Source organism: Aulonocara stuartgranti, assembly GCF_965226115.1.
Source record: "Aulonocara stuartgranti genome assembly, chromosome: 2".
In the NCBI taxonomy this organism is placed as follows: domain Eukaryota; kingdom Metazoa; phylum Chordata; class Actinopteri; order Cichliformes; family Cichlidae; genus Aulonocara; species Aulonocara stuartgranti.
Genome location: NC_138940.1, coordinates 12,687,476 through 12,707,738, shown reverse-complemented (window position 1 = coordinate 12,707,738; position 20,263 = coordinate 12,687,476). Strand labels below are relative to the sequence as shown.

Below are 20,263 nucleotides of genomic sequence, written 5' to 3'. Positions count from 1 at the left end.
AGAATATATGCAAAAGGAAATGCAAATAATTGCCGGTTTTCATCCACTACCATCCTGCGTATCTCAGGATTTGGCTCATTGAGTTTATAAGTTTTGCAGAGGAAGATGCTTCAATGAGTGAACCGAAACAGTGGGGGAAAGAAGCTGCAGGAGCATGATTAACATGATTAAATAGGGCATTTCCTTTACTAATTTTTTGACTACATTAAAAATGCAAACCAAAAATGATGGATGGAAATGTACCGAGTGCTTCCTTGTATACTTGTGATGGAGATTTCCACTAGATCTTCCAGAAAACAGATTGAAAATGCCTCAAAAGTTCAGCACAAGTTCATTTGAGGCTTAAGTCCATTGCTGTGTCAGTTCACAAACTAATGGTTGAGCACATACCACATAACCACAGTCACTTTGATTCCTGTGTCATATCCCACTTTCACTGGCCTTTTCTCTCTCTCAGGAGTTATAAGCAACGGCTGTTTATGTTTCAGTGATCATTCAGATGTCTGACTATTCAAATTTTTTAAGATGGGCTTGAAAAAAATATGAACCTTTAGGTAAACTATGCAGCCAGAAGTATTTGGAGACCTGAGTCGTCCTGTGGCTGCTTCTGCTTTTTCTCTTTTAATCTTTCTTCCAAAGGTTGGATAGGTTCTGTGGATTTGTTGGAGGTCCAGTGTAGATGTGAGAGTGAGGCCTGGCAAGCAGCTGTCTTTCATCTCAAAGGGCTTTGATGGGTTTGAGCTCAGGGCTCTGTGCAATATTAAAATTATGCTGTAACATTAAAATTACCCTTTAGTTGATTGTCATAGAAGGCAGATATGGGTGTGCATGTGCTTCTGCAACAAAGCTCATCAATCACCAGATTTTCGTAGATACTGAGATGGGCTTTATAGAAAGTATCTCATTATGTCCAACACTGATCGAAAGGTGAAAAGTGTTTTTTTTTCTGACTACATCACAGCTGCAAACACATGGTTTCACTGTTCTATACGCCACCACCTTCAGGAGACCCAACAGGGCTCTGGTGCTTTGCTGGCTTAGGCTACGTCCACGTCCACACTAGCCCGGATAAATTTGAAAACAGTGTTTTCGTCTGAAAATGCTCCGCGTCCACACTAGCGTTTTCAGTCGTTTTCACAGAGTTGTGCATCCACATTGAAACGGCCGAAAACTTACGTTCCAGTACTGCGCATGGGTGAAGAACAAGAAGATTTGGCCTGCCTCAGTTCTGTCTGCCGCTTATTTGCTTTCCAGCTCTTTGAAACGTTGCGGCAAAACGTTGAGGAAAAGCACCAAGTTTTTTAAATGGACTAACAATGAGGTGGAGTTGTTGCTGCGAGTAACACAAAAGTACAAAGTTGCAAAAGCGAGTGAGAGTTAAAGAATTTGAAGAAAAGCGATCTGGAGCATGTACAAACTGATATTAATCTTTAATAGGGCTGTCAAAATTCAGAGCAAACAAAACAACTGCTGTATAATGCCCTCGCTATCTTAGTGTAATTGGTCACATGACTACATCACATGACTAAAATGTGCCATCGTTTTCGAAAAGGCTCCGGGTTCGCTGTCCACACTGCGACGCAAAAACAGTGTTTCCAAATGTATCCACTATGGAGAGCGTTTTCAAAACGCTGAGTTTTCCTTGACCAAAATGCCATCTCAGTGTGGACGGAAGGCCAAAACTGAGAGACAAAAATGTGTTTTCAAATGAAAATGTATTAGTGTGGACATGGCCTTAGCACCAGTCAGAGGTGTAAGTCCTGACGGGCCGTTTTCCACTGCATAAACTTGCTTTAGGGACGTATAATACCCAGGCACCTTCCGAGTAAGATGTTTCGGGCATATCAAACTTGCAAAGACACCATGGGAGACTCACAACACACTGGAAACATTGTGGCTCGACTGGCTTGGGAATGCCTCAGATCCCCGTGGAAAAGTTGGGGACGGTGGCCTGGGAGAGGTCACCTCTGCTCGGACTGCTGTGGAAAACGGCTGGATGGAATAACAAACTATAGAACTGTGTAATTGGGTGATTTAGATCATGACATTCTGCTCAGGCTCCCAAAAAGCCTTGATCTGGCTTTACTGCAGTGTTAACGGCGCCCTGGATGATGTGCACTGAGCTCCCTGTGCTCTCTGTGGCAGCGGATATGTGGGATTTACAAGGACTCCACTCACATACACAGAGGTGTATCTCAGATGTCAGTCAGAGGCCATCTGCTGCTGGTTTCTGTCTCTTCTGACTCAGCACATCATCTCTCCTCTCTCTGTCCTTTCACTGTGCATGATAGCTCTCACGCCCCGCTGTCCTCTTCTAACAGTGAGCCAGGCAGTTTTCTTCAGACACAATGAACTGAATTCTCAGCCTGCAGCGACTACCAAGCGACAGATCTGCTCAATTTATGGAATCATGAATCACAGCGAGAGCAGACACGACTCAGAATACAGTTTGTGTGGTTTACAAGGCGAGCTGAGCATTTTGCACTGCACCCAGCGAGCAGCCAGTCCTCGCTGCGGCAATCAGAATGGTGATCAGAAATTTACCAATTTGCCAGTAAATTTACACAACAGATTAGATCGGGTCTGGAGCGTGTTGTCGGCCGTGGTGGCTCTGAGTATGTGAACATGTCAGCTGAGCAGAATGTGTGAGGCTGAGTGACAAACCGGCGATATGAACAGCAGAGCACAAGTGCAGCTGTAGGACATGAACAAAATAGTAACATTTGCAAATAAAAAATAAAACCCTTTCTAATGTCTGTCAAACAAACCTAATCTTTTGTTTGCTAAGAAGACCACGAATGAACCCCAAAGTCTATTAAAAGTCCTGAGATTGACCCTTGATTACAAATGTAGATTGTTGGTACGATTCTACTACTACTACCACCTGTGTTATCTCAATAAATGAGCACACCTGAGCAGAAAATCTTTACATTTGGTTTTAGATTATAAAACCTGAATCCAGTTCAGAAAGACTTCAGCTTCTCACGCTCATGCAAAACACAAAACCACATTCAAATGAAGTCCAGTCCGGACCAGAGAGTAGCTTGACCTCCGCCATTTGAGACAAACGTGCCCTCCTACTCCTGAACTCCCAGTTTACCCTCCAGCCTCCCACTGCCCCGTTTCCCCCTTTGTCTGGCCATTTAACGACACTCTCCACCTTCCCTGCTGTTCTAACTATGCACCCACACACCCCCTCTCCACTTCCCAAAAGGCTTCCTTTTGTGGTTAACCGGCTGATCACATTTGTTTCTCAACAGGCTGCTCAGGAGGTGAGCTGGTCAGTGTTGCTCTCCTTCTGTTTCTCCTCTATTCAGTCCCAGTTTAAAGGGGAAAAAAGGAGCCACCAGCTTCTAAAAGAAACGTACAGTTTACTCTGAAGCCAGTTTCGTTTTTTTTATTTATCTAGCTTTAGGCAGCACTTTGTATGGTGCCGTGGTTGAAGCCTATATAAACGCAAGTTGTACCTGAAGTTGATCCACAGAACTGAGTTGAAGAGCCAATTTGAAAAGAATTACTGACAAAAATCAAAGCTGCCGCAAAAATGGAGGCTCTGAAAGAAGCTGAAATGTCATTTTATTCAGAAGCTCAAACTGAAATATCAGTGCTCAGAGGAGCTGATATGGCTTTGTGAGTGCCACTGACGTGAAGTAACCCCAGAAATAACAACAATGATGAAAAATATCCAGAACAAGCACAATGAAATATGGGAAGATGCTTTGAATTGTCTATAAACAGTGAAAAACAGAACAACATATTGTGGGTGTGCTCTTTGCAACAATCCCACTACTAAATATGAATGAGATAAAAGGAGAATGTGTGGAGTATTAACATTTATTCTGTGGACTGTAGACATGATGATGTGTGAATCCAGAGCAAGAACAGAAGAAAGGGAGGTGGAGAGAGGTTTGGGAGGGTGGCTGCTTAACTTCCTCTTCTTTCTTTTCCTGAGCGTGAGACAGAATACGGGCAAACACGGCGCCTTAAGAGGTACCGCTGGAAGAGATTAAGGTTTTTCCTTTAATTAGAAGAAGCATCCTCTGCCTGCTTGGAAATTCACTGTTGTGAACCACATTAACCCCTGGATTGCAGTACCAGCTGAATGCTGTGTCTGATTTTTTTCTGTTGCTAAAAAGCAAGACGAAGGGTTAGAGAACATTCAAAGAATCCTACTAAGGAGGTCAGAGGTCACGTGTAGAGATCAAGTCATATCGTACAGAGCATAATAAGAAGAAGCAAGTAACTGTAGAAGGAACTGTCAGTGTTCTGCTTGTAATTCTGCGTCTGTTTGGATATGATGTTTCCACTAATGATGTCTGACTTTTTTTTTTAGTTCTTCCCTGTCAGCTGATGCAGCATGAACACAGCAGCAGTAAAGAAGCACAAATATGAAATTATAGGCCTGATAACCAGTGATTATCTTGATGTTTTGTTACACTTTATTCTTACAAATGCAATTGTGGCAATAAAGTGTAGGTTAGATTGTTGAAGGTCCGCTTGTCCACCGGTTTGTTTCTAATGTTTAGCCACGATAAGTTTGTGTGTAAGTTGCTAACTGTTCAGAGCAGTTACCAGCCAGCTGAGCTCTTCTTGTTGAACAGGTGTTCTAAAAGTGTCTCCTGTATCCGTTGTATGTTTGGATAACAAACATTGTCACTGTGGGGCTGGCCAAACTGTACATGTAAGTCAGTGAAGTCATGCACTGACCTCATTTGTTTGTATAAGCAAGCTTTCTGTCTAATTCGTCATCTGTATTCACGTCCTCAGTCAGTGCACAGTCCAGCTAATGTCAGGGTGTTGGTTTTCGAGTGCTTCTGTGACTTGTTTTGTAGATAAACCTTTCCTATAATTCTATAATTCATAATCTTTATAATCTTTATAATCTCTTCTGCTATTTGCACATTCTTTACTGTAAATTCCTAAGTTCATTTGTAAATTTTGTAGTAAACTGTAAATTGTAAATATTGTAAAACTTTTCTTCTGTCATTTAATGGTCGGGCATTGTACAGCTACAAGCATTTCACCCCCATGTCATACTGTGTATGGTTGTGTGTGTGTGACAAATAAAATTTGAATTTGAAAATTTAAAGTCTCGCAGTGACACGCTCAGTCTGAGGACTGCTAACATCCCAGGTCCAGCTGAACCATTAGACAGATAACTTTTGAAATACTTTCTGTAGAGTTGGTTTGGCTGCACTGATGGTTAGCTGTTGGAAATGAAACATAAAAGTTGGGTTTTCAGTTTATTTTGCCATACAGAAAGTATTTAAACATCAAATCTCAAGAACATCTCTTGAGGAAACTAAAGTTTGGGGTCATAATCAAATGCTAATGGTATTTTTTTTTTAGGCTAGTGTCTTTTAACAGCTCATGCAGCAATAATCAAGCTCCCATTATGTGTTTGTTCACCATCTGTACTGCATGACCTTGACACAACATTAATATTCTAACGTGAAGAACTGAGTACAAAAGCAGAGAGCTGATAACAGCGGCAGCATTCGAATCTCTAATGCTAACAATGACCGGCAGCATTAATGTGAATGTTTCTGAGAGCCCGAGATAATGCCTCATGCTCCCAAACACGGCGTGTGCACGTACAGCTTGCCCTGTTCCGTCCTGCCGCATCTATATTTAGCTGCCGTTCGATCCCCGCGGTGTGTCAAGCAGTCGATAAAATCAGCCGCTCGCCGTCGGACATTGTGTCTGAACATGATCCACCTCCAACCCGCCCAGCCTCCATACGCACCTCTACCTCCGCCCCACCATCGAGCAGGAAGTGTCGGCTTCTGTCTGAACGCTTCCTCCTCCCGTCTATCTGTACAGATGAAAAACGAGGGCTCGCCGCTTGAGATGGAGAGATTTCAGTCCGCTCAGGTGTGGAGGTTTAATATCAGCAGAGTCACCTTCACGTCCACGATCAGTCAGCAGCAGCAGGCAGAGGCGGGGAGGTCAAAGGTCACAGAACATATCTCAGTGAGCACTGAACGATGACAGAAACAAGTACGGGGGGAGGGGGGCTCCTAGAGGTCAACTTACCATATATTTGTTTATTTTCTCTTTTAATGTCAGATCTTTTGTTTGTCCTTACGTTTTCTTTTTTTCATCTTTACATTTTTCAAAATCAGAGATCCTTGGGTTCATGCTGCATGTTAATGTCTTCTTTCAATATAGTTTCAAAGAGGTTTCCAAACACTACAATATAAATGCAGTTTCCCATAAATGTTTCTTAAAAAAACAGGTAAATCTTTAAAAGTAAAAACCTGAAACCAAACTGAACACTGTGGCTTAATGCAGTCATTCTTTCCAGAACAAGCCAACTTCACATTACATTTACAGTGTAAATAGATGATATGATATAATGATATGAATATAAACACAGTGCAGAAATCAGTTATCTGCAGGGTGGAGAGGTTTGGCATGTACCATGTGACAGTTCAAGCGTGCAGCAGATTGCTAGTTAGTAGTTTAGTGCTTTAACAAGTCTGAATCTGATCATACTGTTGTTAATAACAGGCTGCTTATGTAGGTTAGTTTTGTAGTGAACCAAAAATGATCCCTTACAACACAAACAGATGGAGCCTAAATGATTAACAGCACTTAACATTGAACATGACTCCATCTGTTTATTGCTTGTTAACCTTTTTAGCTTCCTTAGCTAAGCTTTTATATTACCATTGATGAACCTCATTTGATTGAAACTTTGATATCTAGACATTCAGGTCAAAACAGTTTGGACTTTGCATAATTTTGGGATCTGTGGTGAAATTGTGGAGCATGGCTGGTCAGAGCAGGATGTTGATGCCTTAGAAGGTTATCGGGAATCAGATAAATTTGAATTATGGCAAGGTTTTTATTCAGATAACCTTTTAATCATACCTCATAACTATAAAAAGAGCAGAGAAAAACTTACCTGACCTCACCTGGTAAACAAACCTGGCCAATCAGGCAGTGAAAGATTTAAATTGTTAGTTTTTGGTTATCTGGAAGTTATTCAGCAAGCACCGAACTGTGTATTTTTTGGTTCTGGGCATTTAATAGCATCACTATGAAGACTCATTGCCTCCTGATGATCAGCGTTACCTAGCAGTATTACAACATGCTTTCTAATTTGACTTAAACTTTATCCTAAACAATGTAATTTGCTGGTGCCTGGTTCAGTTTGATATGTGAATCAGCTTTTGCCAACCTTCCTGTGAGTCTTGGATGTCTCTCTGTCAGAAGAGATCAGATGAAAGTTAGCTGATCCGTAGAAAGAACCTGGGTAGATTTGTCTATAATGCTATAAGACCTCCGTCTCTTCTTACTGCTTTTTTGCCCTCGCAAAGCTCAACTAAATCTCACAAACTCCCTTTTTCTGCTCTAAAAACAACTTCCAGGAGTCAACTGAGCCCATCACAGAAACAGGAGGACAGTTCACATGATGACGTATTCTGTCAACTTCTGAAAAGTCCAAAATTTCTGAAAATGTTGAGGTTTGGTGAAACATGACAAAAACACCTCAATCCTGCCACAACAGGCCATATCACAGCTGCCAGTCAGAGCAGCAGGTGTTGTATTAACAGTTATAGCAGATGTTGAGTGAGTGAATCTAGATCGGTTCAGATGATTTTGTAGGAGTGGATGATGATGGCGACATGCATGATTCACCGATTGTCTGGTTTTGGTATATATCTTATGACTATTGCTTCTTTTATTAATTTTGTTCTTTTGTAAGGTGACCTTGGGTTTTTGAAAGGCGCCTTCAAATAAAATGTACTATTATTATTATTATTATTATTGTGTGTGTGTGGTGGAATGCGTGGGATAAAACACATCTACACCCACTCTAAGTTGCAGAATGTCAGTTTAATCGGTTGCATCAGCGTTACATGCGGCTTCAAACCTTCATACCCTGGACATAGCGAGATCACCAGGTTGTTGCTGGGAAGATGCAGGAAACAACCACACAAAGCCACTCTACCAAGCATTTTCCCACTGCGAAGAAAGGACCACAGATTCTAGTTTTTGTACATCTTGACTGGTCCACTATAACAGTAATATCAATCACACCCACTATCTGTCATGTAGACCCTTCTCTCACCGTCGAGGGTTCACGGCAGTGACCAGCCCTGCTGTATGTATCCCCCCCACGGATAACGTTAGCACAGCTCTCTCCCATCTGCACTACACTGTGAGCAGACAGTACCAGACTCACCCAGTGGGAGTACACATTTTAATCAAGCTTGCTTAAAGACTGAACTTCCCAAATTTGTACTGCAAATGCAATGTTTCACCATTGAGGAAAGCTCACCGGAACATGTCTATTCCAACTCAAAGCAGGCAGAGCACATCCTCAGCCTGTCAGACCATCTCTCACTGTTCCTCATCCCGCCATACACCCCCCTCAGGAAAAAAACAACCCAGGTATTATTAAAACTTGGCCTGAGGGTACACTCTCTCTGCTGCAGGACTGCTTTGCACTCACAATAAAATGTATTTGAACACCTGGATCTTCAGCAATACACAGAATCAGCACTGTCCTACATTAAGTTCTGCACTGACAGTGTCACGGTTGATAAATGCATCCAGGATTATTCCAACCAAAAGCCCTGGCTGGCTAGAGAAGTATAGACACTCCTGAGAATCCACAATTTTGCCTTCAAGTCAGACAATAGGGCCTGGGTCTCTAGTGCATCGCCAAGTGCAAAAGGCAACACATATGTGACTGTCAGTGCTTGCTCATTTTGAGACAAAGAGGACCCACACAGTTATGCAACCCTCATTAACATCTAGCCTCCTCACGCTCACATGAAGTGATGTGCCTACTTAAGATGGGGAATGCAAGACAAGCTGCTGGTGCACTTGGGAAGGTAAAAGCTTGTGCTGACCAACTCTCAGGGTTTTTAGCCAAGATTTCTAATCTTCTCTCTGACTCAAGTTATCATGTCACCTTATCTCAAGTCAGCTATAATCTCTGCCTTAAAGAGACCTATCAACAGACTAAATGGCTACATAACAACAGCACTAACAGAAGTTTGTATCTGAGTACATCAAAGACTCTCTCCCTGCTACCTTTGACCCGTATCCGTTTGCTTATAGAGACAACAGACCGACAGAGGACACCATCTCCACTGAGCCGTTTGGAATACCAGGGTCAGAATGCGCTTTGATGATTACAGTTCTGCTTTTAACATAAATATCCTAGTTTGAAAAGTTGTCTGAGCTAGACCACCCATCCCCCCATCTACGCTTGGATGAAAGACTTTGTTACTAACCACCCACAAATAGTCAAGGTGGCGCCCACTGTTCCTCCACCCTCACACTTAGCAGTGGCTCTGCTCAGGGATGTGTGTTGATGACACTGCTGTGGTTGGAGGTGACAAGTCACCATAAAGATGCCAACGCTGTCTGGGTGGAGCTCTGATAATAACCTGGCACTCAAAACCAGTGAAACCACTGACTACAGGAGAAATTTCTGGGATCCTCCTTCACAGACGACAGCCTCCTACCATGCCATCATTGATGCCACTGATGTACTGAATCACAGTGTGGTATGTTGCTCAGTGGCAGACAGGAAACCTTTGCGCAAGGTTATCAACACCGCCCAGAGAACCGTTTGCTGCCGATCGCCCTCCCTAGAAGACTCTCAGTGTCTCAGCAGAGCAAAGAAAATAATCAAAGACCCTTCCCACTCTGGACAGCACTTGTTCACCTCCTGCCCTCAGGCAGTGCAGGTGCATAAAGAACCAGACAAATAGCCTTGAAAACATTTTCCCCCTGGGCCATCAGAACTTTCAACAGCTTTAAATAAAGGAGTGCAATAGCTATCCTGTAGTGAGTGGCACCCCTTTAAAGCCCAGTCATGTGTGAAACGTGTGGACGTGCGTCTGTGCTTAATGCCTTTGTTTTTACTGTTTATTATATTTGTTTTTAAATGTTTTACCTACTGTTTGTACTGAACACAAGAGCTTTAGTAGTACTGTCAGTAGTAGTGTTAGTATTGGTATTATTATTATCTAACATACAGGTGTCTAACTGCTTAAAATATCAGGTCACACAACAAACAAATCAAGCAAGATGTTCCTGCAGATGTTTTCAAAGGAAGAAGCTTTACCACAGAAAACCGGTTCCCTACAATACACCGGATCAAGATTAACGGTGAAACTATTATTGTTTCCAGGATCAGAGAAAAAGGTATGCACTCCTTGAAAGACTTGGATCGTTTGTTCCGCTGCCTTGGCCAGACTACTTGAACGGCTTCTTTTAAGTTGTTTTATGAGCTGAAAAAACATCAACGAGTTTCTCAGAGTTGTCCAACAGGTTCCAGAACTCTGTAATTCCCATGTTTGGTTGCTTATAAATATAATCCAACAAAGTCAATCAAATAATCTTGTGTGGAACATCCCTAATCATAGTTATCTTGTCTTATTAATCAGTCATTAAATATATTAAATGCTGTATACATTCTAACTAAAACTGAAAGACGGTATAGTTTAAAGTCGATGTTGGAAGGAATGCAGTGAAAGGATTGGTCAGAAAAAGCTTCAAGCTTTACCAGGAAGCTGCTGTTTATTTGCTGTTCCAGGCAAACAGCCTATGATGTTTCTCTTAAACATTTCATAACTTCACAAGTTTAAAATCATAGCCATGATAAGAAACTCTTCACCCTAACGTCATTTTGTGGTAGCAGTTACAAAAAGTACCATCTCTCCTTCCTTTTATCTGACTGGGTTGTCACTTGAAATTCACACCTGAGGGCGACATGTGATCTGCATCTAGATAAGAACGAAGGCCGGAATGTATTGCAATGGTATTCGACTCTCACTGTGATCTCAGTGTCCTTAAAGAAGATCTTCAAGTTCACGTGTTATCCGTGTCTTAGTGCTGTTTCATGACTGAGCCAAGTATCAGCAGATAATAACTCTCTTCTTGCAAAAACGAGCATATCCGGATACGGCCACGGAAAGGAACTGTGTACATGATACAGTGGGGTTCAGCTTGGAGTATGATTGGAGGATGTGTGCCATGGAGCCGGTGCATTGAGTCCTCACAGCTGGATCTGGAGCAAGTTCTCACAAATAGGGATAAATATATATATTTGGATAAGTGGAAGAAATAGGATGGATGGCTAGGTAATAAATGTCATTACACTGTGTTTCACATACAACTCCCAGAAAGTTGATTCTGTTCATCTGAATGTTGCATTTTCTGTGGGAGAAATGTTTCGTCAAAATGAGTGATGACATATTTCTCCCACTGAAAACGCAACGTTCAGAAACCAACTTTCTGGGATTACCTGGATGACTGAGCAAGAATCAAGACACTGCTACAGTGCAGTTTGCATTCATACTGCACTGTAGATGAAAGACTCAGTACTGATTACTGCACCATTCTCTGTGACAAGAGGGGCCTACTTAGATTTGCAGAGAAGCGCCTGTTTTTAGAAATATATTGTGACCAGTGCTTGTGACCAAATGGAATCGAGTTCTGTGGGAAAAACACGGATTAAAAACACGACCTCCCAAGTCCATCAGACTGGTATATAAACCTGATGAACAATGCACAATGTGAGCAGCTGTTACTTAAATATCCAGCTGAAGCTTGAAGTATCTTGGTATCAAGTGCAAATGGCAGTCAAGACAGGGCCCTGCAATCTCAAAGTCGTGACAAATGTGAAAATGTATTTGCTTGAATCATAGCATCCTAGGGTATTGTGGTTGTTATTTTGTTGTTTGCTTGGTAGATTACAAAATAGAAGGGCTGAATGGGTTCTATTTTACTCCGCTGTATGTTTGGATGGATGAATCCCGGGTGTGTTGTTGTGTGGCCTACATGGAGCCACTTTGTCTTCTTTCTCTGCTGCTGCCTTTTCCTTCCTCAGCCAAACAGCTATACAGAGACAAACTGTTACACTTGCGTGCACATACACACACACACACTACAGTATGTTTATATATACATCCCTTTAACTCTTGCTGTATAGCAGAGCAGCTGGGCAGAACCTGCCCTGCCACTTTCACTTGTGTGCTGTATATATCTGTTTCTGTGTATATGTGCAGTGTGTGTCTGTGTGTCAAGTGTGCACTATCACAGCACACTTGAGTAATTAATTTTCAACATGGCTGGGTTTTCACCATGGCTGGCTGTGTGTGTGAGTGTGTGTGTGCAGTAGGGAAGGTAGCTGCCGTCAATACTAATTTGGTACCAGAGAAAACAAATGTATTTAATCCCTGGTTGTCTTGTCCTGTTTTGCTCTCCCTCCCTCTCTCTCTCCGTCTCTCTCTCTGTGTCTCTCTCGCTGTCTTGCCTTCCACCTCACTCGCCCCTCGCTCATCCCACCCCTCATCTTGCAGGCTGATGGCCATTAGCACTGCAAAGGGAATTTTAATGTAACGCCGGCTTTAGTGGGAAGGGATGAATATTTTAAAAAGTGAAACACTGATTGTCTGATTGTAGCAATAAAAGAAGGACACATCTGAAGAGCGCACACATACACTTAAACACACGCGCGCAGGATTGTTTGTATCCGACACACTGAAGTCCTGTGTGGTTTCACCAAACCGGTTCAGCTGGTCTGACTGAAGATCTGTTTGTTTTGTCTCTGTGTTGCCTTTACGTCCTGTCAGAGAGCTGTGATGAGAAATGTTCCCATGGTTACGGCTTGAAAGCCTTCACTCGAGCTCAAACAACCCGAGATCGCCCTCCTGCTGCTCCTCAGTTGGCGCCGGGGTTTCCTATGTCATTTTTATCCCCGTCTGTCTGAGTGTTCATATTAGTAGTGCTTACACTCTGCCGTGCCTCGGTAATATTCCAGCAGTTAACCACCTCCAATATCACATTACATTCACTGCTCACCATTTCTATGCTAATCACACTTCTATTTTATTGTTGCTCATAAATTAATGTGCTTTTTTTATACTGTTACATTCATCTGCCATCATTACTGGCAACTCTAAGTGATAAACACAAAGTAGCAGTAACAGATAGTCACCTTTAGTGACCTTAAAAAAATCAAAAGCTTGAACTTGAAATATGCTTTAATTAAAAAAGAAAGTCCATCTGCTGAAAGTGGCTTTCACTGCGGGAGCTCTGTATGTGTATAAAGGCAGACTCATTGGCTTTGGTAGAACTGGAGCGGAGCTGGTGCAGTTCCACCTGTGAAAACTTCATAAGGACCACCATTAAAAAATGCAGAACTGTAATCAGTTTATCATTTTACCAGACTGAAAATCAGCTCGTATGGATTAGTCAGCATCACCCAGTCAGTCAGACTGAGCTCCACAAGGAAGAGCTCAGTCTGACTGACTATCATAACCGCAAACAATTCACCGGCTATGATTATGTTGGGCTTCCTGCTAACAGCACTCGCTCATTCTTCACACACCGTGACCAAATATGCCTGAATTTGTGGAACTGCTTGTAAAGTCATGCAGAAGACATATGCTGCGTTCCCAGCCAACAGAAAAAAACAGACATAAAACATGGAGTCTGCGATGTTTCACATGGTGCAGAAATGTATGCAGGTAGTGTAGGTGGCCTTTATATATGTTATGAAGAAAATGTTTTTGCTGCTTAGTAAAAAAGTAAAATCACAGTTCAAGAGTTTAAACAACTTTTTTTCCCCTTCAGAAATATGCAGTTGTTTTTGTACCTTTTAAAACACACAAAAGAGCACAGAGAGAAGAGCAACAGGTGAGCTTGAATGATTGTCTGTTGTTATGGAAACAAGGTGCGCAGTCAGCTTTTTTTTTTTCCAGAATAGAAAAAAAGCCTCGGGCAGCACTTTCTCCACAAACACACGAACTGAACCTCACCTGCTCTGCATTCAAGACATTTGAATTCTTCTGAAAAGCATTTGAATTGAGTTTTAAAGCATCTGTGGGAGAAAGAATGACATCCTGACAAACAGCAGGAGACAGAGAGGTGTGGGTTTGAGCAGGTGCTGTTTTCTCTGTGGGCCTTTGAAGAAGTCTGATTATTTTCAACTTTATGCTGTGGTTGAATGTGGAAGATCAGGTACGAGGACTAAAGAGTGCAGGGGTCATTCATTCTTTTAAAAACTTTAGGGCTGAAAAATGAAGCCAACACAGAAATGCCAAAAACTGTAGTTCCTCTGATGGCCACTAGACTCCCACTTTCAAAAGCTTGTGTGTTAAAGCTCATTTAGCCTTCTATATAAAATCTATGGTTGTTGAATTTTTGTCTTTTTAAAAACTGAGGTTACATTTAGGGGTTGGCCTCTTTGACTGACAGGTGGATGCCTGCTCGATGTCTGCTGAGGGTTCACCTGAGCTAAGTGGACCTCTGGTGTATGTTACTGCAATTATGGGTGCTGCGAGGTTAATTGTACTAGCAGATCATCCAAAAAGTCAAAGATGCAGTTTTTTGTATGATTAGTTTTTTTTTAAATTTACGGATAAATAAGCCGTGTCTGAGTCTGTGTGATGAACCTGTGCAATTTATAGATGCAGCTTGTTAACCAAGCTGATAATGAAGCACTCCACCCATTTGCCCAATTATAAAAACTATGTCTGTGTAGAGTCAGCAATTTTTATTTTAAGTGTGTGTGTGTGATTCCTTGTACTGAACAGGCTCTGCTAGCAGGGTACTGAGTGATGCCATATGAGTGCATAAAGGAGTGTGAATGACTGATGCTGCAGCAGCACGAAGCAGGAGCCTGTCTCACAAAAGCAATTTCACAAGCCCTGCTAATGTGCAGACTGGAAATGACAGGAATGTAGCATTTCACAAATAATGGCTGTAAATCTCTCCAGTCCTTCAACACGCCTACATTCAAACACAAGGGTAGCTTTGTGTAATATATGTTTGATAAGTGAAATGGGTCAAAATAAATGAAGAGTGAATAATCTCATGGATCAGATCTGTTGAAGAAGCACCCTCAGCACCAGTATGTGTTTCATGTTTAGCTGGAATTTTTTGTTTGTCATGCTGGTGTTCTCTTGTTGATTCCAATCATATTCTGTAATTCTGACTAGATTTCAGTTAGAGACTGAGCCTGGGGGCATGGTGGTGTGTTTTGTGTGATGAGCCCGACACACATGTGCGACCATGCAAAGTCACACACCTCGGTCTTTAGTTATTCATCTGTAGCAGCCTCTGCTTCTGCTGACACCAGCAGGAATCTTTAAAAGCGAGGAACAGCGCCGTTTCAGCTCAGAGGAATCCTGATGTCTTGTGCTCTGGCACCCCCGACCTGGAGCTCCCATGAAAGGAGTAGAAGGAAGAATGTGGTTAGACGGGTGATGAATAGTGAACACTCTGTGTGTTAGTGCGTTTGTTTTCACATTAAAACCACATTGCTTTGGAGTGACTCACTGCCATTCAAAAAGTTTAAATGTGTGTGATTGTCACTGAAGTGATTGTCACTGAAGCGTCTGAATAACAGCTACGGGTGTCGAAACCGTGTGTGTGTGCGTGTGTGTTTTTGTTAACACTTGTTAGTCCTGACGAAGCTTCAATGAAACCGGAGATGATCCAAGAATCACTGAAGAATGAAAAAGACAGTTTACAGTTTTGATTAATCTAGTCTCCGGAGATGATTGTGCAATTGGGCGTGCGTGCACGCGTGCACGCGTGCGTGTGTGTGTGTGTGTGTGCGTAATTTGAACCCCTCCAGACATACTGGGTGACACATTAGCTTTCCTGCAGTGTGTTCATATCCTCTAAGCTTCCTGTGCAGAAGTGAAGTTGAGCTTCAAAACAAAACAAACTGATCCTGGTTCAGATTTCAGGCTGAGGAAAACCAGTTTGATGCTTCATCACATTCTGTGGTCGTCACTCTCTCTACTAAAAAAAAAAAAAACTCTCGAAATGTACTGGAGTTAAACCTGATTACCCGATGTTCAGAAAACACCGGCATCTCCTCCAGTTTCAAAAATAAACTGGATTGTCTAGACGTTTACGAGAGAACAAACTGGGTCTGCGGCCTTAAAAATCCTTTCTTGATGAGTTTTTTGGGCTCAAACACTAATTTAATGATGAGCTAAAGTAGGAATTTTGACAGAGCTACATGTTATCATGTATCATATAAGCATATTTATGCTTACTATGCTAACTGCTACCATTTTCGGTAGCTTGTTATCTTGCGATGACTCCCACTAATCATTTCATCCAAGCTTCATCTACTTGTAGTAAACAAACAACCTTCAGATGAGAGGAAATTAGTCAGGATGTTCAGTCACCACCATTCCTCCAGCCTGCCACGCTTGAGGAATGGTGGAAACTAGTGAAACACCAACTTCCCCGTCCACAGTGAAGTCAGTTTTACGCCCCCAGGACAATAATCCCAGACACACATCAAACAGGATGGATGAAGCACGCTAACATTAAACGTCTGGAATGGCCTTCTTAAAGGCCAAATACTTGAAATACAAAAACCAAGTCTGTGCCAGGAAACCAACGAGTTTAAATGACAATTTAACAATCAATCTAACAATTCTGCCAAGTCAGAAATCCAGCTGGGATTCCGCCAGACGCTTGGTGATGGCTAACTTTATGTAACAACTATTAATGGGGGTGCATTTATTTAGATTTATTTATACCTTTCCACACTTGTACATCCTATTTATTTTTCTAAGTGATTAAAGATGTATGCTGTGCTGTACAATTATTCCACCTTGGAAAAAGAACAGTTCAAAGAAATCTGTTGTGGGAGGAAGTCAGTCAAACTATAAACTAGAGGTGCCGCCGTCTCTCCCTCCATCGCTCTCTCCCGTGTCTTTACTCCTCTTCACCTGCCGTTAACTGAGAGATTGAAGCCGCTTCATTAAAAGCTGCTGGATGAAGTGCTCGTTCAGACGACTTCCTCAGCACGCTGGGAGAATCTGCTGACGATGGAGCGATGCACAGCGATGGAGAGGGAGGAGAGGAGCAGAGATGGAGAGAGCGAGGTGTAAGCATCCTACATTCTCACAAACAGCAGGGGTGGGCTGGAGGGACCCAGAAACAAAGAATTGTGTTTTTGTCTTTTCTGGTTCATTCCCGCTCGTTCTTGCACTTGTTTTGTGCCTCCTATCTGTCCTCTCTTCTTTCATTTGTCCTTCTTTCCACCTTCCTTTGTTTTTGGTCCTCTGTTTCCACTTTGTCTGCCCTTTCTTTTCAATTGTTTGCTTCCTTCCTTTCTTCCTCCTCAGTTTTTCATACAATATTTGTACACAAAGGTCAAAGGGTGTGACAGGATGATGTTCTTTGAAGACACAGAGACCTGAAGATGGGCACACAGATATATGGACAAACTGAATTTAAGGAAACTAGATCTGTCCCCGAGGGGCAGAGACAACAACAACAAAAAAAAACCCTGAAAATGCTATTTTAGCAGTTTCACTTCTGACAGCTGAAACGTTAGCCTGACAGAACGACAAACTGCAAGTCAGCAAATCAGGAGGCAGCGGGCTCGCTCTGTGTTAAATGCAGTCACATGCCCAAAAAGTGTGTCTCCTCCAGGCTGTTATGACTTGACAATGCTGTGGGTATATGTGCGTGTGCAGATGGAGCACTGCTGTAATTGAATTTTACCTCTCAAAAAAGCTGTGACATTATTGTATTAGAGGAAGGATATGCTGCTTGGCCTCAGAGAGGGGGAGAGAGAGGGGGGAGGGAGAGATAGAGGGAATTGAATTGCAGGAACTTAACTGCAGCAAAAAACCCAGTGACATCACCATCATATTCGACTGCTCGGAGCGCTCGGCTCTCTCAAAGAATCTAGTGTTAGGATTTATCTATTCAGGAACTCTCATGCTGGCGATGACCATCCAACCTTTTCATCTAGCTCACAGAGGAGAATCCAATAAACGTCTGCAGAAATGAAACCAAAGCCGATAAGGCAGGAGGTATCAGTGGTGTAAGAGCAGTGACAGTATTATTGTAACAGGCAGGTGGATATTGTCTGGTTTGGAAAAGTGATCAATTTTAGATATTTCTAAATCTTTCTACTTATTAATGTTGTACTGTCGGTTATATATCTGCATATATAGGCTTTATTTACTGGGATGTGTGCATCATTTTTCCAAAACCCCATCTAGTATTTTTGGTGCCTAAAAGCCGACCAAACAGCAAATGAAAACTAAACATCCCTCAAAACCATGTCGAAAGAATAAGAGTTTCATAGAGAAATCAAGCCCAGTCTGTTTTTGGAGAGAAAGTGTTTTCCCCACAGCCATAAATGCTGTTTTGTCATGTGGGACAATCAGGAAACAGGATTAACATTTAGCAGAGATGTCTGCAGGCCATCAAAATCAGCCTGGTATCGGAACGATGCTTGGTTAGCAGTGAAACAGCTGATACCAAAAAATGTTTTAAAATGATAGTCATGATGGTGACCTGTGGTTAGAACATGAGTAGAAGTGCGCCCAGAATTGATCCCAGAGGGATACTTGTGTCAGCCTCGGGGGTGGTGATTTGAACTAATCTGCAACAGCATTTTGGATTCTTTGTGATACTTTGATTTATTTAATATTTCCCACAGGAAGTATCTCCTAAACAAACCGTTTCTGTGTCAGAGCATTTGATATGAGCAGCGACTGACCTCTGTGGCTACAGTCACCAATTAGTCCTTTGCATTTAACCCATTCACTCAGTGAGCAACGGGCAGCCACCAATCCAGTGCCCGGTGAGCAGTGTGTAGGGACCCGAACGGCTACCCCGAGGTACCCTTGAGGATACCACCGTTCGGTGGATTTGAATTTCCAGCCTTCCATTCCTGGGCCGAACGCTCTACCTACTGAACTATCACTGCCCCATGTTTTTTTGGTGTTGAATGGCTGTTTTGGATACTAATGATAACATCCTAAGTGCTCGCAGTGGTGCTTTTGGTATTTCCCTGGCAGCTCTTTGGTGGATGCAGTTTGGCTGCCGAGCTCATTTGACCCGGTGGAAAAACACTCAGTTAATCTGGGGAAGCTGGGCAGCCAGTGCCAGCCAGCAAAGTCAGTGCAGACACAGCAGGTACTCGTCTTTGATTCTCATATTGCCTTTAGGTGTTAGAGACTCCTAACCTGTTCAAGCTTAATGAAAAATGTCTTTGAAAATCATCACCTGTTACTTCAACAAACTATGTAGAGGTGTTGAATTCTGTGTAGTCAGAAGCAGAAAATTGGATGATATAAAATTACAGATGGATATGAGGGTAAAATATTCCCTGTGGCTCATGGTAATTTAACTAATCGTTTTGGTTGGGGTCTTACGCTTTTAAATTACAGGAAATTATAGGATATGGTGTGAAATATACATCAGCAAATCTACTCAGAAATCACAGTGAAAAGACAATCCAGATGTGCTTTTCTTCAGCAGTGCAGTGTTAGAGTGAACGTTCTCTGCACATTCCTACAATCAGGAACTGCTAATAACTAGTTTAAAACATTTTTAACACGGCAGATTTGGCCAAATGTAAGAAAGCGGGGCTCAAAGAGAATTCATATTATAACATCCCACTAATGAGCTTATGGGGCTTAGCTTACTGGATGGCTTTAACGTCCATGATCATATTGGTTCTTAAATGGGCCAAAATGTTGGTTGGTTTCAAGACTGCAAAGGAAAATTTTCCATTTCTTCTGTTTGCCCACAAATGCTACATTTCCCACTGACCTGATTAAAGAACAGGGATTGTCTTGCCAAAAACATGTGAAAAATTACTCACATATACTCCAGACTAGAGTAAGATCACTGACCAGTGCAGAGAAATATATCCAACTGGTATTTCTGGGGCTTGAAGTGAACATATTCAGCAGGCTACTTATCAGCTGATGCTAACAAGTTTGGCTAACAAACTGCAACAATAAACTGTGCCAGTGCATGGCTGTAAGATACTGGAACATCACACATCAAAACTCAAGCCCAGACTTCTTAGATCTTTTTGATCATTCAGTCATTATTCATTTAAAATTTTCCATAAGACACCAGCACAAAAGAGGCCAACCATTTAATAATACATAGAGTTTTATGAAGAGGAGACACAGGCTTTGTTTTGAGACTGACTCAAAATTGTAGCCAGCCTCAAGTGGCCATTGGAGGAACTGCTGATTTTCCACTTCCACCTTGTTTTCTTATTTTTTTTCAGCCAGGAAGGTTACTGATCAAACTTCCTGGGTCACATTTCATATCCCACTTTTTCCTAATTCCCCGCTATAAGACACTAATACATACTGTGGAAATGTACATCTCTCTTCCTCTCTCTCTCCGTCATACTGTCTCTTTCTCTCTCTCTCACTTTCCCCCCCTCTTCCTCTCTCTGTCTGTCTTTGGTGTTTAAGGTTTGAGGTAAGAGGAG

General features: G+C 42.2%; 1 protein-coding gene across 8 annotated transcripts in view; it reads left to right on the top strand.

Annotated features, from left to right (window-relative positions):
* Positions 1 to 20,263, top strand: part of LOC309716895 (protocadherin-1-like) — a 236,757-nt gene that overhangs the window by 49,880 nt on the left and 166,614 nt on the right. Inside the window, exon 4 of one of the 8 annotated variants that reach the window (XM_082551010.1) lies at positions 4,334 to 4,366. The exons of the other annotated variants lie outside the window; for them this stretch is intronic. Within the exon in view, the coding sequence (XP_082407136.1) occupies positions 4,334 to 4,351 (18 nt within the window). The 3' untranslated portion in view covers positions 4,352 to 4,366. Of the gene's footprint in view, positions 1 to 4,333; positions 4,367 to 20,263 lie in introns of those variants that run through there. 8 annotated transcript variants of the gene reach the window in all.